Genomic DNA, 16,281 nt, shown 5'->3' with positions numbered 1-16,281 from the left:
GCTTGGGAGCAAGCACACATGGGTGCCCCCATAGCAAGCGGCTTGCTATAAGGACACTTGGCAAGGGGCCAAGAGCACGGCGGGGAGACTTGACAAGAGGAGGATCGGGGCTGCTCTGTGCAAAACCATTACACAAAGCAAGTAAGTGTGACATTTGTCACAATCTCCCTAAGACGTACCCTTACCTAGACCATGCAGGCCAAAGTCACAGATTCACTTTAATTTTAGATTTTAAAATTGTATTAAACACACAACCAAAAATGTAATATATTGTAGCCTACCAGTCATTAGAAGTGATGGCTGCATTTACATTAGCCTTTTCTCCCTGTGTTTTCCCCTGGTGTTCTTGGCAGTAACACACTTCCTGTATTATACAGACACCACTCTGGATAAATGAGCACAGGGCAGATTTGAACAGCAGCATTGTAGGTCTTGGAGGGGGGGGGGGGGAGTTAGAAGTACTAGCACTTTTAAATACAGTAACAAATTGAAGCCAGACTCTAACTAATCCTTTATAATAAGTTACAGCAAACCGTTGTCTTGTTAAATAAAAGCTGATAATTTTAAGCACCCCTGCCAATGTTAAATGGTCCGTCTGTCTGTAACTGCAAGAGAGCTTTTCTGTTGAAAAACAGACTTGCTGGCTGGATCACCAGATGAAAATAGACAACAAGCCTAAAAAAGAAAACTAATGCAGCCATCACATCTTGGGCCCTGTTCAGATATGGGTAGTTTGGAATCACAGGATCTTGAATGGCACCCCAAACGCAAAGTAATTTTGCTGTGATTGTCATGGGACAAAATGCTCAGGGCCAGAATTTTATTTTCTGAGCTTCTTTGGAGCAAAAATCATGCAAACAGAATCATGAGCGGGAACTTGTGTTGAGGCCTAAATATTGGTAAGCCACAATATAATAAATGTTTGTTTTTAAGTTTAATACCACTATAAATTCTCTCAAGCAGGGCCCTCCTAACCCTCTCTTGCTTGATTGTTCTGTAACTGTCCTCTCTCCCTTTTAGTTTGTAAAGTGTTGCACAAACTGTTGGTGCTATATAAATTCTGTACATTCATAATATTTACGGCAACAAAGTTTAAAATTCTTTCTAATGCGAAAATAAAACCGTCTCTTGCATAAAGACCAATTTGTACAGAGTCCATTCATATAAATCTGGAATCTGCAGCACTTGAAGTGAACCAACTTTCCTTCCATAAAGTGTAATGTTCTATCCTCAGTGACCGCCACCATATATTTATATGCATTAATTGCTCAACAAATCTTAAGTCCCCATTATGCAAATGTGTCAGTAAAGAATCTTTATGGAAGAAGAGTTTCACTTCAAGCGCTGCAGTTTTTTATATTAATAGTTATGGTGTCCCCACCAGCACCACATACCTTCCCTTTGCTCTCCCAGCCCTCCAGCAGTAAAGAACATACTGGGTGCTTCTGGGTATGGAGGACTTGCATATCATCTTTCCATGTGACAGCACCTGGTACTTGGTAATTGTCCACCGCAGGACCCGGCGCTATCACATGGGTGCAGGGAGAGTTTTTTTTAGGCCAGGTTTTGACTTGAAACTTAGACAAGTCTATCTCTTTTCACTCCTGGAAGTGAATAGAGTGGGATGGAGCCAACCCCTTGAGGGTTAAGGACTGATGTGAATGTACAATATATATGTAAAGCACTGCGTAAATTGACGGCGCTATATAAGTACCTGAAATAATCAGGAAAGTATGTGGAGCCAATATGATAGTAGCCCTGTTGCTTTTCTCTGCATGGCATGGCTCAGGCTAATTTTAACGATGGTCAGAATGAGATATTCACCAAGCAGGGGAGTTCATTGTTCTCAGGTAGTTGGGCATTGTTAAATGTTTTGAGAAAGAGGAGTCATGTCCAACCATTGTGCAGCACTATAAAGAAGAGCCCATGTATATAATGAGCAAATATGACTGTCCTAATATGTATTTTTTTTTATGTGTTTTCTCATTGGTAAGTTTTTTTTTTTTTTTTAAAAATACAATAAACTGACCTTTTACATTTATGTCTTAAAAAATACCATACCCTCAATTTCATTGCATGTGGAAACAAACCTGTGATTTTGTTTGGTGGCACTGAGGACTACAACTTTGTTTTCTGAAAATGATTTCTTATTAAGAGTAAAGTGAGGGCACAGAGGAAGAGATGCTTGTGACGGACAGTCATATTGCTTTTCATTTCTAACCTGCATTGGAAAAACAGCCAAATTCTAATTTCCATGGCTAACAGAGACACTTAACACCTATTTTGTAATTCAGTACCTGTGTCTATAAAAGCATATAAATCATGCCACACTGCCTTAAAGACTGCTCAAGTGCTTGTGCAGCATCGTAAATAGCTGAGCAGGTTCTCTTTATGAACCAGACTTTCAGACCACTGCATAATCGGGATTCTGAAAACCTGTAGCTTGTCATTGAAGCTGATCATTCAGCAGATAACACGATATATCTATCATAGCCTCAGTCTGCATTATGAAGACATCTCACCTATTGTTAGAATAAACCATTTTACCAGGCTTGTTCAGTAACCTGTTAACAGTAGGATTTTGTTAACTAAGTAAATTTTTTTTTTTTTTCTGTCTAATGTAGGCATGAGCTAATCATGCTTGGATATTTTTTATAGACAATTAGACCTCCAGCAGGAACATAGTAGGAATGGGGCAAGGTTTTCTATCCTGTCCATTCACTGATGCCCTAAACATTCCTCAGTCGGCAAAGTGTTTCCCATGGATATTAAATCTGTACAGACTACAAGAATGGCCTAAGGACATCTTTGCTGCACATTGCATGTATTTTTTTTTTTTTTGTACTGGTAGTTTTATATTGTTAATTTTTCTGGGTAGTAGCATATTCTGCCCTATGGTAAGTGGTGCTGCTGACTTGTTGGCCTGTTGATGTTGTGTGCAGCTAAAGATATTCAGCTCTCCAGAGGGTCTCTGTATAGACAGATGGCAGGAGGCAGCAAAATCTTTCTTTGCTTTCTCTTCCTCTGCCAAAGAATAAATGAAACCAGTGGGAAGCAGCAGCAACAGGAGTCTAGTATGACTCCATATTGTAATCTGCAGTGTTTTTTTAAGGCCATTAGGTGTACATACCAGTCAAAATCGAAAATTAGTAATTCATTTCATGCATGATATCCTGATTACCTCACTGTGGTACCAGTCTGCATCACTCCCTTTTGTATTGAGGATGAACTGTTCCACAGTGGCTGCTGCCATAAAGGTCCACGAAGGCTTGTTTTACTGCTTGAATTTGGAAATATTTTAATACTCATAGTCTGGCCACTGTTGCACTTTAAATTGAACTTCCAATTAAAGTGGTTGTAAACCTCAGACATGATATATGAACAAAGCATATCCCTCTATAGTGTGTACTTGTCTTAGTTAAGAGCGCTAAGTGGTATTTTTGTTTTCTGTTTTGTTCTTCTATCAGCATATGAATCACTTCTGACAAGGTTTCCTGACACCATGCAAACAATAGTGACAGGGAAGGGAGCAGATTGACCTCAGTTCTGTTCCTGTGAGCTGTGTGGTGGTGGGTGTGTATCTCTTCTCTTCTCTCCATTCAACTCTCAGAGCTCTCTTCACTGAGCTGAACTCTGTAGTGTGTGATTTCAGCTCCCTGCCCCTTTTTTTCAGACAGCTCAGACAAGCTTTATAAATTCAGCACTTTGAACAGGTATAGAGAAAAGATGGCTGAAGATGCACATGTACACGTTATGTAGAAGGATTTGTTTAATCTCGGTATCACCTGATGCCAGTCACTTCTCTGGATATATGTAAGGATTTTCAACCATTTTAATTGAAACGGAGTGGATTTTTTTACTTTGACACCACAATGTTGTTCCTGCTTAATGTTTGCAGCCAGCTGATTCCAGTTGATCTTGGAATAGCTCTTAAATGTGTACAGAAGTAGTTTTCTATCGTGTTTGGGCAAAACGACCTTTCAGTCATTGTTTTTTTATGGGAAGATAATATTTGATGGGGAAATCTGGGTTATTAAAGCAGTCCTAAACCGCAAAAAATTAAACTAAAACATTATCTCCCTGTACGTTAAGAGCCTAATGTGCTAGTATGCATCGCATACCTGTAGGTAAAACATAAAAAAGAGACTTTACTACCACTTAAGTGTATAAAACCGAGTTGAGGAGGAGACTGGCACACTGTCATAGCCAAATAATGGTCATGTTGTCCCTTCAGTGTTAATCCTCACTTGAACCATTTTGTGTAATGTGTGTTGTACAGATAATAACTGTGTTGTCATTGTTACTTACTAAATGTTTTTATTAATGTCCTTTTCAGCCCTAAGCGGAGTACAGAGAAGCGGAACCGCGAGCAGGAGAATCGATACATTGAGGAGCTTGCTGAACTGATTTTCGCTAATTTTAACGATATTGACAACTTTAACTTTAAACCCGACAAATGTGCAATCTTGAAGGAAACTGTGAAGCAAATTCGACAGATCAAAGAGCAAGGTAGGAGGAGTAATAAGTGCTGGCGTGAGAAAATAACGAAGGAAGGTTTGTTCAGTTAGAAGGACCTGCTGTTATAGTTGCAGTGCCCATTGGAAAATTGCTGTTGGCTGAACTGTACCCGTCAGACCAGCTTTCCTAGTCTTCTATTACACTGCAAACTCTCCTAGCTGCTTTGCATAGGAATTGTAGTATAAGTAGGTAGAAATATCCTGTTTGTTGTTCTGTTGAGCCCACCAATCATGTTGTTCAGAGTGACCATGAAGATGTAGCAGTGATTTTAGGTGCAGTATTATGACAAGTTGAGGAAGGAATTCATATAGAATTATTTAAGGGACAACTTTACCTTTCCTTCAGTCCTGTATTTGAGGAGGGTTTTGCATTCCTATAGACTTGTAAGAGAATAAAAAATCTGTTTGAAGTGAACATAAGCCCATCAACCGACTTTTTGTCAGTAAACTGGAATTTCCAGTGGCCCAGCACATGGTTTCTTTACTAAATCAGCCGAGAGGCAAAAAAAAAAATAGATTTGTTAGGCCTCATTCATACAATGTGCAGAGAGGTGAGTTTTTCTGCATGCGTTCTGCAGGAGCAAAAAGGAAACAATTATTAAAGTCACATTAAAGCTTAATTTTTAAAGAAAATTTAAATAATAAACATGTTATACTTGCATGCTCTGTGCAGTGGGTTTGCACAGAGCAGCCCAATCTTCTTTTGGGGTTCCTCGCTGGTGCTCCTGACTTCTCTTTGGCAAGTTCCACCACTGCCGTCGACCCGACCTTTCTGCATCTATTGATACAGAGTGGGCTTTAGAACCACTTTAACTATGTGCCCTGTTCACACCGCAACACTGGTATCATGTGCAGATTTTTTTCAACATGTGTACAGTTTTCTGTGCAGAGGAAAAAAAAAGACATGATATCAACAGGGCACATGAAGAACAATTGTTTTCTTTGTGCTCTTGCAGAGAATTTGTTACATATTTTTGCGCACAAGAAAAAAGTGATGCGACAAGTGTTGAAACATACAAGAAAACTGATGTAAACGTGTGTTTCTACAAGTTTAATCTGCGTGGCTTTTTAAATCAGTTTTGTATGCACGTGTGGTGTGAACGAGGCCTTAGAGGACATAATGTCAAGGACAAAGCCCATGTTCAGTTTAGGCTGACAGAAATTGTTCTGCAGGGTCTCTGCTTGGCTGAATTACTAAAGCAACTATAGGGTTAATTTACTAAGAGGGAAGCACAGTGGCTAAATGGTTAGCACTTACACCTGGCAGCACTAGGGTTGTTCCGTGGTTGAATCCCAGCCACGGCACCACCTGCCTGCAGTTTGCATGTTTTCCCTGTGTCTGCGTGGGTTTCCTCCAGGTACTCCGGTTCCCTCCCACACTCCAAAGACCTATTGGTTGGTTAATTGGCTCCTGTCTAAACTGGCCCTAGTATCTGTATGTATGAATATGAGTTGGAGACCTTAAATTGTGCGCCCCTTGAGGGTTAGGGACTGATGTCAATGTTCCATAAAGCGCTATGTAAACTGACAGCACTATATAGAAGTACTTGCAATAAATACAGTCATGGCCGAAATTGTTGGCACCCTTGATATTTCTCCAGGAAATCATGTATTTCTCACGAAACGTATTGCATTAACACATGTTTTGCTATACACATGTTTATTCCCTTTGTGTGTATTGGGACAAAACAAAAAAAGGGAGGAAAGAAAGCAAATTCGACATAATGTCACACAAACCTCCAAAAATGGGCTGGACAAAAGTATTGGCACCCTTTCACAACTGCGGATAAATAAGAATGTTACAAGCATGTGATGCTCCTGTAAACTCACCTGGGGCAAGTAACAGGTGTGGGCAATATAGAAATCACACCTGAAAGCAGATAAAAAGGAGAGACGTTCACTTAACCTTTGCATTGTGTGTCTGTCTGTGCCACACTAAGCATGGACAACAGAAAGAGGAGACGAGAACTGTCTGAGGACCTGAGAACCAAAATTGTGGCAAAATATCAACAATCTCAAGGTTACAAGTCCATCTCCAGAGAACTAGATTTGCCTTTGTCCACAGTGCGCAACATTATCAAGAAGTTTGCAACCCATGGCACTGTAGCTAATCTCCCTGGTCGTGGACGGATGAGGAAAATTGATGAAAGATTGCAACGCAGAATAGTCCGGATGGTGGATAAGCAGCCCCAAACATGTTCCAAAGACATTCAAGCTGTCCTGCAGGCTCAGGGAGCATCAGTGTCAGCGCGAACTATCCGTCGACATTTAAATGAAATGAAACGCTATGGCAGGAGACCCAGGAGGACCCCACTGCTGACACAGAGACATAAAAAAGCAAGACTACAGTTTGCCAAAATGTACTTGAGTAAGCCAAAAGCCTTCTGGGAAAACGTCTTGTGGACAGATGAGACCAAGATAGAGCTTTTCGGTAAAGCACATCATTCTACTGTTTACCGAAAACGGAATGAGGCCTACAAAGAACAAAACACAGTACCTACGGTAAAATATGGTGGAGGTTCAATGATGTTTTGGGGTTGTTTTGCTGCCTCTGGCACTGGGTGCCTTGACTGTGTGCAAGGCATCATGAAATCTGAGGATTACCAAAGGATTTTGGGTCGCACTGTAGGGCCCAGTGTCAGAAAGCTGGGTTTGCGTCCAAGATCCTGGGTCTTCCAGCAGGACAATGACCCCAAACATACGTCAAAAAGCACTCAGAAATGGATGGCAAAGAAGCGCTGGAGAGTTCTGAAGTGGCCAGCAATGAGCCCAGATCTAAATCCCATTGAACACCTGTGGAGAGATCTTAAAATTGCTGTTGGGAAAAGGTGTCCTTCCAATAAGAGAGACCTGGAGCTGTTTGCAAAGGAAGAGTGGTCCAAAATTCCGGGTGAGAGGTGTCAGAAGCTTATTGATGGTTATAGGAAGCGACTGATTTCAGTTATGTTTTCCAAAGGGTGTGCAACCAAATATTAAGTTAAGGGTGCCAATACTTTTGTCCAGCCCATTTTTGGGGTTTTGTGTGACATTATGTCATATTTGCTTTTCTGCCTCTGTTTTATATTTGTTCCAATACATACAAAGGGAATAAACATGTGTATAGCAAAACATGTGTTAATGCAATACCTTTTTTGTGTGAAATACTTGATTTTCAGGAAAAATATCAAGGGTGCCAACAATTTCGGCCATGACTGTAATATACTGTATGAACTTTTTAGTTAAAGGATAAGCTCACCTTTTCGTAACATGTCACATGTTACACCCATATTCAGGAGATAAGCTAAGCTTTCACAATTTAAAAAAAAAAAAAAAAAATGGCTGTGTGGGGCTCCGCCACCCCCCTACCATGTCAGTTATTCACGATGTTCTGTGAATGAATGAACTACAAGTTCCAACAGCCTTTGTGGCTGTCGGCTTTTAGTTCTCCCTGAGCTACCACAGCACTGTGGAGCGCCGTGGTAGTTCGATTCTTCCTGTCAGTATATCTGCTTGCCCGTACATCCCATACAGGAAAGCAGATATACTGACAGGTTTGCAGGAAACCTGCATGGCACCAGCAATCTGCTGAAAACATTCTAGTGTGCTTTCATTCACAGAACCTTCTTCTTATGGTGACATGTTACAAATTATTTTCATTCCTGAGCTCAGGGCAGAACATTTGCACACTCATACATTGAATACTGTTAATATACTGGCGCTGGCCAGTGCAGAGTCCCCTCATTGTTATATTGTACACTGCTAAAATACTGACTGCTTGCTGTCTGGTGATAAATAACCATGTGTCTGTTCTTTAGTGAATTTATCTCTTTATTTTTATTTTTTTTTTATGAACGATATTTATACATTTGATATTTTACTTTGATGAAATAACGCCTTTATTATCTCATGCTATATTTCTGGAAAAATGGGTCACGTAACCTTCATATCACATGCAAAATCCTTTAGTAAATTGACCCCCCGAAGTACTTTGCTTTATTTTTTTTCTAAACAACTACCTGAAACTCTAATCACTTAATTAACTTGGCTACAGTGACCACTGTAATCCTGATTGTCACCTTTGCCTTGGAACGGTTCCCTTATTACAGATGTGTAAGAATGATGGCAAACTAATTTTGTTTTTTTTTTATTTTGATGACTTTGTTTTTACCTTTCACTTTGTTATTACAATTCCCCACATCAAATGAATTACTATGTGAAAAATAATGGACTACATCCAATTTAGTTTATAGTTAGTTGACAGCAGAACGTCTTATGAACTCAATCTACAAATATAGATTTTGATTTTTTTCTCTTAGTCTTGTATGAAATATAGAAAAAAGATAAGTAGATAAATTGTCCAGAAAATCAATGTACATATAAGTAAAACTGTACAGAGGATGACAGGGACGGCCTTACATCATAGACATGCTCGTTGTGTGTTAAACTACAGTTTGCTATTATAAAGGTATACACAGCATGAATCTGTTGTTTTTTTTTCTTTTTTTTTGCATTTGCCTGGAGCTTGGCTTTGAAATGTGTAGCTGTTTATTTAGACCAGAATTGCTCTTTGATCCTTGTGGTCATGATTTTCTTTCATTTTTCTGGTTACCTCGCTGCAACTTTGATTGTCTGTTTCTGTAATTTGGCATTAATTCAAGTTCCATTTCTTGATGGCATTTTCTCAGGCTTTTCAGTTCTTCATTTTAAGTTTCATTTTTATTTTTACTTTCTCAGCTTTTCCAGGAAGCCTCTTTTCTGTATTCATATGAGTAAAACTGTCTAGAGGGGAAAAAAACTCTTCATAAAGTCTTCATAAAAAGGTCTTCCAAATCTAGTATAGTACTTACTATTTAATATCTCTTAGATTGGGGGACTGTGGTTGTTGCTGACTGTACTTTTTTTTTTTTTTCCTTAATTTAACTGTTATTTATATCTCCTCCATAAGGATATGTTATAGATTCCTAATTTGAGAATGAACAAAAAATAAATTGTGTGCTGATGCCAGTCATAGTGGCTTGCTTAGTTTGTGGTCCTGTGATTCAGAATGGTCTGCTTTGTAAAGAGGCAAAACTGCAAACGTGCTTAAGTTCACATACATGCGATGCCACAGCCCATGCACATTGATGTGGTTTTTATGCACCTTGTTATGCATTGCGTTAGTGTGGTCAATTCATCTAAATTGGCTCCCCAGTGCACAGAAATTGTACAATAGAATTAGATTGACAGCACTGTGCAATATAGTAGCGCCTGCCTAGCTCACATTGCTGTCCCTCTACTGGAAGATTATTGGAACCCAAAAAAAAAAAAAAGGTACTTGCAATATTTTAATAAAACCTGTTATGAAAAACCCTGGTATTTCTGACCTCTGCTTCTGAAAATGCTATTTTCTTGGCTTTTCTGCCGAATTACTTGTGTAAGTACTTTGATTCACTGAGGAGAATGCAGGTAAAGGCTTCTGACTGGTCTCTGACCTTCTGAATTTCCATATGTCCCCCAGGGCCATTCCTGAGATTATTTAGGCCAGTGAGTCAGCAATACATCCACACAATTAGAAATCTGACAAGCGCCGAACCATAGCTTCTCTCCATAGTTTAAAAAACAAAATAAAAAATTATATATATATATATATATATATATATATATATATATATATATATATACACACTATATTGCCAAAAGTATTAGGACACCCCTCCAAATCATTGGATTCAGGTGTTCCAATCACCTCCATGGCCTCAGGTGTATAAAATCAGGCACCTAGGCATGCAGACTGCTTCTACAAAGATTTGTGAAAGAATGGGTCGCTCTCAGGAGCTCAGTGAATTCAATCGTGGTACCATGATAGGTTGCCACCTGTGCAATAAGTCCATCTGTGAAATTTCCTTGCTACTAAATATTCCATGGTCAGCTGTTAGTGGTGTTATAACAAAGTGGAAGCAACTGGGAACAACAGCAACTCAGCCACGAAGTGGTAGGCCACATAAAATGACAGAATGGGGTCAGCACATGCTGAAGCGCACAGTGCGCAGATGTTGCCAGCTGTATGCAGAGTCAATAGCTAAAGACATCCAAACTTTGTGTGGCCTTCAGATTAGCACAACGGTGCATAGGGAGATTCATGGAATGGTTTTCCATGGCCGAGCAGCTGCATCCTAGTCTTACATCACCAATTGCATTTGAAAGCCTTGGATGCAGTGGTGTAAAGCACACCGCCACTGGACTCTAGAGTAGTGGAGACGTGTTCTCTGGAGTGACCAATCATGCTTCTCTATTTGGCAATCTGATGGGCATGTCTGGGTTTGGTGGTTGCCAGGAGAACGGTACTTGCCTGACTGCATTGTGCCAAGTGTAAAGTTCGGTGGAGGGGGGATTATGGTATGGGGTTGTTCTTCAGGGGTTAGGCTTGGCCCCTTAGTTCTAGTGAAGGGAACTCTTAAAGCATCAGCATACCAAGACATTTTGGACAATTTCATGCTCCCAACTTTGTGTGGACAGTTTGGGGATGACCCCTTTCTGTTCCAACATGACTGCGCACCAGTGCACAAAGTAAGGTCCATAAAGACATGGATGAGCGAGTCTGGGGCAGTGGGACTTGACTGGCCTGCACAGAGTCCTGATTTCAACCCGATAGAACACCTTTGGGATGAATTAGAGTGGAGACTGCAAGCCAGGCCTTCTCGCCTGACAGTAGCAAAAGGTTATTCATATTGTCTGTGTCCTTGTAGTGCTTTGCACTCACTTCTGTCTTGGTGACACCCAGGACATTGTTGTGGGTGGAACCACTCAGGACATTGTTGTGGGTGGAGCTTTATTTTTGATGTTCATTTTCTATATGAATCTGTTGTTGCAGGCAGGAGAAATTATTTTCTTGGTCTGTTCGCAGTGTTCAGACATTGCACCTTTGTAACAAATCACAAGGTCAGAGGCTGCAGCAGGGGGCTGATCTGTGTTAAACCACACATCTGAACAGAGCTCCTCTGAACCAGTATCTCTGTCCAAGAAGAACATGCTGACACTGGATGATACAAAATAATGGGATGAGCTGGCAACTTCAAAATCCTCATAAAGACTTTACTCGTTACATAAAGACTTTTACTGATTACATAGGAGTGACATAACAAGCAGGCTGACCCTTTTCAGCAAGTAGCCTTTTTCACATGAATAAAGTCTTTGAGGATTTTGGAGTTGCTGGCTTTTCCCATTACTTTGTATAGTACCCAGTGGTCGGAGGACACTTCAGAGCCAGGGCACCCGCATTTGGATTCCATCGTTTAATCTAGGATGTGTTCCCTTCTGTGAGTGCTGCCTTTTGCCTTTTTGTCTGTTTGGATTCCACATTTGATAGAATTTACAGGCCTCTTTATTCCCTTTGGTTTATTTTAATTGTGGTCTCTTGTAAACCTACAGCAGACAGTTTAGGATTAACAACCTCATTAGCTGTAAAGTAGGCCACTCCAGTTCTTATTAGGGAGTAGGTTATACCCTCTACCGACTGCAGATGTGTGAAAAATGTACCTCTCCAACCACAGAGAAGCATAGAAATCCATTAGTGCAGTACATCTTCTCATACACTCCTGTACCCAATGTGTGTCAGGTTCTTCAATCATTATCTTTTTTTTTTTTTTTTTTTTTTTTTGCATTTATAAAAATTTTCCAGTCTTAAAGAAGTGTGGGAAAGAAAAACAAACGTCTGTACTCACCTCTATGGCTGCAGCATCGCTGTGATGCTACAGCTGTCCACTGGCAGCTCTAAACCCACACATGACCGTTGATCGCTCAGTTCTCGCTTCGCTCTGAGCAGAGAGCCATGACTGTTAGTCACCAGCAGTCTGTCTGCCCCTTCAGCGCTCACTGGAGCATTGGGCAGGGATGACTGGCTCAGGCTCTTAGCGGCACATTGAGAGGCTTGGCCAGCTGCAATTCAAACCGCTAGCTCAGCCTATCAATGCGCCAGTCATCAGGAAACTGGAGCGACTGTGATGTCAGTTGATTCTTGGTCACAGTGCAATCCTGTGACCCACATGAGCAGTATGATCAAACAAGCTTTGGCCATACTTCTCTTTAAAGGCCAACCCTGCCCTAAACCTTTTAACTTTTAGATGAGCTCCAGCAAGCTGAACCACATTTTGCCGTAACAAATCGTAAGAGCTGGATAGCCAGTCTGCCTAAAAACAATTACGGCTGGTGCCTAACTTCTTCTGGATGTTATCACTGGGAAATACACGTCCATTGGCATCTATATTGTACTTTCATGCTGCAACGTAAAAATGTGATTTAGGCTACTTTCACACTGATTTGCTGCAAAAACGCATAGGCGTTTTTACCACGCTTTTGCCCCTCTTTAGGAGCTTTTTTAATGGACACGTGACTTAAAAACTGCTCCAAAAACTCTTCCCAGAAATCACCTTTATTTTGGAGGGGATGTGGGGAACAGGGCACAGTATATCACATTTGGTGGAAATGTCACAAAATTCAAAAATATTGGGAAGAAGTACTTCACTTGACACAAGAAATAACTGGGATAAAAATATTAAAGGAGCCAGGGGTATGTCTCTTACATGGAACAGAGTTAACGGTTGAAAGGTATAAAAATTCTGGGTTACTACACTATATTAATGCAGCAAAGGGTCTGATTACTAAATTTTGGATGGAACAGGAAGCACCAAGAATATCGGACTGGATTAAAAAGGTAGACCAGATCTATAGGATGGAAGAACTATACCATATAGAGGAGGACAAAGTGGAGAGTTTTCGTGAGAAATGGAAAAAGTAGGAGGAGTTTAAGAAGGTTAAATTAATTGAAATTGTATAGGAAAGAAAAATTCTATGAATACCCTAGGACTCCAAAAGAAAGAGAAAAGGCTGAGAGGTGTGTGTGTGTGTGTGGGGGGGGGGGGGGGGGGGGGAGTCAAGGGGTGGGATAGGGAGGGGGGAAGGGGGAGTTTGTGTTTTTTGTATGTGGGGTGAAAATAATGGAATAAGTTATGTTGAAATTTTAACTGATGGAAGAGACAAATTGTAAAAACTTAAAATATTAATGGAAGAAAAAAATCTCTTCCCAGAGGCTTTTCAGGTGTTTTTTTTTTACAGTGATTTCAATGGGAAGAGGTGTTTCTGGTGCGTTTTTGTTTTTTTCTTAACTCACTAAAGTTTTTAGACCGCATCGCAAGTGCAACGCCTGAAAACATACATAGACATACATTCACATACATAGGGAAGCATTTTTCTTGAGCTTTTCAGGCCTTTTTTTTTACGCAAAAATGCATCAAAAACGCCTCAGTGTGAGAGTAGTTTTAGTATGACACAAAGCAAAATACACTAATAGTATCACCAAATCAGAATTAATCTTTCACTGATCTGACACCATAAAACGAACATCTGATTGGTTGGCAGGGATAGCTGGCCTTTTTACATTGCTCTTTGTTGGGTTCTTCCTGCCTACAGCCTTTACAAGTACACCGTGTTCTAGTGACAGACCAGCAGCCTCTGTGCCAGTTTGATTATACAGCAAAACAGTTTGTTTGCAGCTACAGGTGACTGCTGTGTGAATGTGGAAATGTCCAGCTAACTTTGCAATACTTTCCCCAAAAGTGCTCCGTGCATGGCAGCCCTCCACTGTTTGCTTAGTCATCTCGTCACGCGCCTCTCTACAGCAATTCCTGGCAGAGCCGTAGTGCATCAAAGTCTTACTTTCTCAGCTGAGAGGGAGAAAAAAACGGAATTGTCTGGACCGGTGATATCTGTTCTTGGGAAACTGTGATTTTACTAATGAGAATAAAGTGTGCATGTGAAAATAAGGAAGTGACGGTGCGAATCGCTCAGGGCTGCTCCCAGTGAGAAGAAGGGCAGCTGTGCCGATTTGCCTGCTTTTTTTTTTTTTTTTATTTATTTTTTTTTTTCCCTGCACTGTGGGAGATTTCGGCAGCCAGATGATATATGGCGCATTAATGTTGAAAAGATAAACAGATTCGGAGAGCACAGGAAGGGCCTTGTGTTTTTTATGCTAGCAGAATGATTCCTAATGAATACGAATGTGGTGCTGGCTTTGCCCAAGCCATATGGCAGCCTTTCTAATTTTAGGATTGTGCAGATGTATAATTGTCTCACTTGCTTACCTCTTAAAGCTTTCCTGAGAAGCAACATGTCCTTAACTCTTTTCATTCCCAAGAGGCCTTTCCAGGGAAAATGCTGCAGTACCAGCCCCAGTGCATTAACCCAGTACCATCCTGCTGAGTGCAGTCATACCGAGCACAGCCACAACTACCGCCCTTGGGACCTAGCTCTTTGGCTTTTCTTCCTTCCAGCATGATACCTTTTTTGATAGCTTTTTTTTTTTTTTTTTTTTGGGTCAGCGTGCTAAACAAGGTTACAAGTTCAAGTCTGCAATGGATGCTATCACTTTGGTATTGAACCAAAATAAGCATGTGCTTTTGGCACCAGAAGAAGGGAGCATCACATAGTTTCCCTTATAGTTATGATGCCCTTAAAGTGTTCTTAAACCCAAAATCAAACATTTATTATATTGCAGCTTACCAATTCTTAGATGTGATGGCTGCATTCATTTTCTTTTTTAGGCCGCCTTCTATTTTCATCTGGTGATCCAGCCATTAAGTCTGCTGTTTTTCAGAAGAACAAGCTTTCCAGCATAATGTATCAGTTACAGACGGGAAAAAAACGTTTAACACTAGCTGGGGTGCTTACAATGATCCGCTTTTAATTATGTATCACCAGTAGGGGTGCCTACAATGACCCACTTTTATCCATTTATGTAATGTTAGCAGGAGTGCTTACAATGATCAGCTTTTTTTTATGTGAAACCTTTATCCCAAAAGGGGAAAAAAATGTTTACTGTAGCTGCTAATAAAGTATTAGCTGAAGTTTGGCTTCAATTTGTTAGTAGTAAATAACACTCTGACTGTAATCCCCCTATGAAAAGTTAAACTTTCACCCTTGAAAGTGCAAAATATATAAACCTTTTCTACAAAACCTGTATACAATATAAATCTTCAATTTGTTAGTGTATATAAATCTGCTACTACATCTAACACTTCCCTCTCCCCAGACTGACAATGCTTCTGTCCAAATGCCCCCTTTGCGCCTTCATCCAAAGTGTAGGCACTCTAATACAGGACATGTGTTACTGGCCAGATCACTTGGTAAAAACAGAGTGTAGAAAAAAAAAACTAATGCAGCCACCAAATCTAATGATTGGTAAGCTGCAATATATTACATTTTTGGTTTTGGGTTTAATACCACTTTAAAGGATTCAGTGATTTCCCTCATAATTTCTACATAAAATGCCCAAGTCCCTTGTTACCTAGAGACTGGAGGACTCGTCTTCTTAGTTACCCCAGGATAGGACTGTGTATGTATGGGAAAGCCAGTGTCGGAGGCCAGGGGACCGCTGTGTACAGCAATGTTCATCTGCCTCAGCAAGAAGTTGGAGAAGAGATGATGGAGAGAGGTGCCGATTAAGGAGGTCCTGGGGGGACCACAAGGTGCTTTATGACTTTTCTTGTTATATAACGAGGTCAATAGCATCTGGTGAGTGAGGAGTGTTTCTAACTTTTGGTGGTCTATCACCCGGCAGTGGACACAAGCAGTTTTCACTGCAATGTATGGACTTTTTGATTACTTTGTGTTGAAATGTATTTACGACATAAAATCTGTGACTTTGCACATATATGTGGATTTTCCTGATTTTCTTGATTTTACACTTTTTGCACTTAGACACTTTGTTTATACTGTTGAGTTTTTACGATCACAATTATTATTGATGACTTGC

The 16,281-nt window shown here is 40.4% G+C and overlaps 1 protein-coding gene and 1 long non-coding RNA gene across 3 annotated transcripts in view; one reads left to right on the top strand and one right to left on the bottom strand.

Annotated features, from left to right (window-relative positions):
- NCOA2 (nuclear receptor coactivator 2) overlaps window positions 1-16,281 on the top strand; it is a 132,080-nt gene that overhangs the window by 14,087 nt on the left and 101,712 nt on the right. For both annotated transcript variants that reach the window (XM_089654288.1, XM_089654287.1), the window contains exon 2: window positions 4,337-4,509. In XM_089654288.1, the coding sequence (XP_089510414.1) occupies window positions 4,337-4,509 (173 nt within the window). The remainder of the gene's footprint in view (window positions 1-4,336; window positions 4,510-16,281) is intronic.
- Window positions 4,315-14,739, bottom strand: LOC149445061 (uncharacterized). The gene is made up of 3 exons (XR_016306473.1): window positions 14,612-14,739; window positions 5,174-5,398; window positions 4,315-5,089 (listed from the first exon to the last, which is right to left on the bottom strand). It is a non-coding gene; the product is annotated as an uncharacterized LOC149445061 (long non-coding RNA).

This window comes from Staurois parvus, unplaced genomic scaffold (genome assembly GCF_062004578.1).
Source record: "Staurois parvus isolate SC_StPar_1 unplaced genomic scaffold, SC_StPar_1.0 ptg000748l, whole genome shotgun sequence".
NCBI classification, from domain to species: Eukaryota; Metazoa; Chordata; class Amphibia; order Anura; family Ranidae; genus Staurois; species Staurois parvus.
This window is presented reverse-complemented; position numbering and strand designations above follow the sequence as displayed.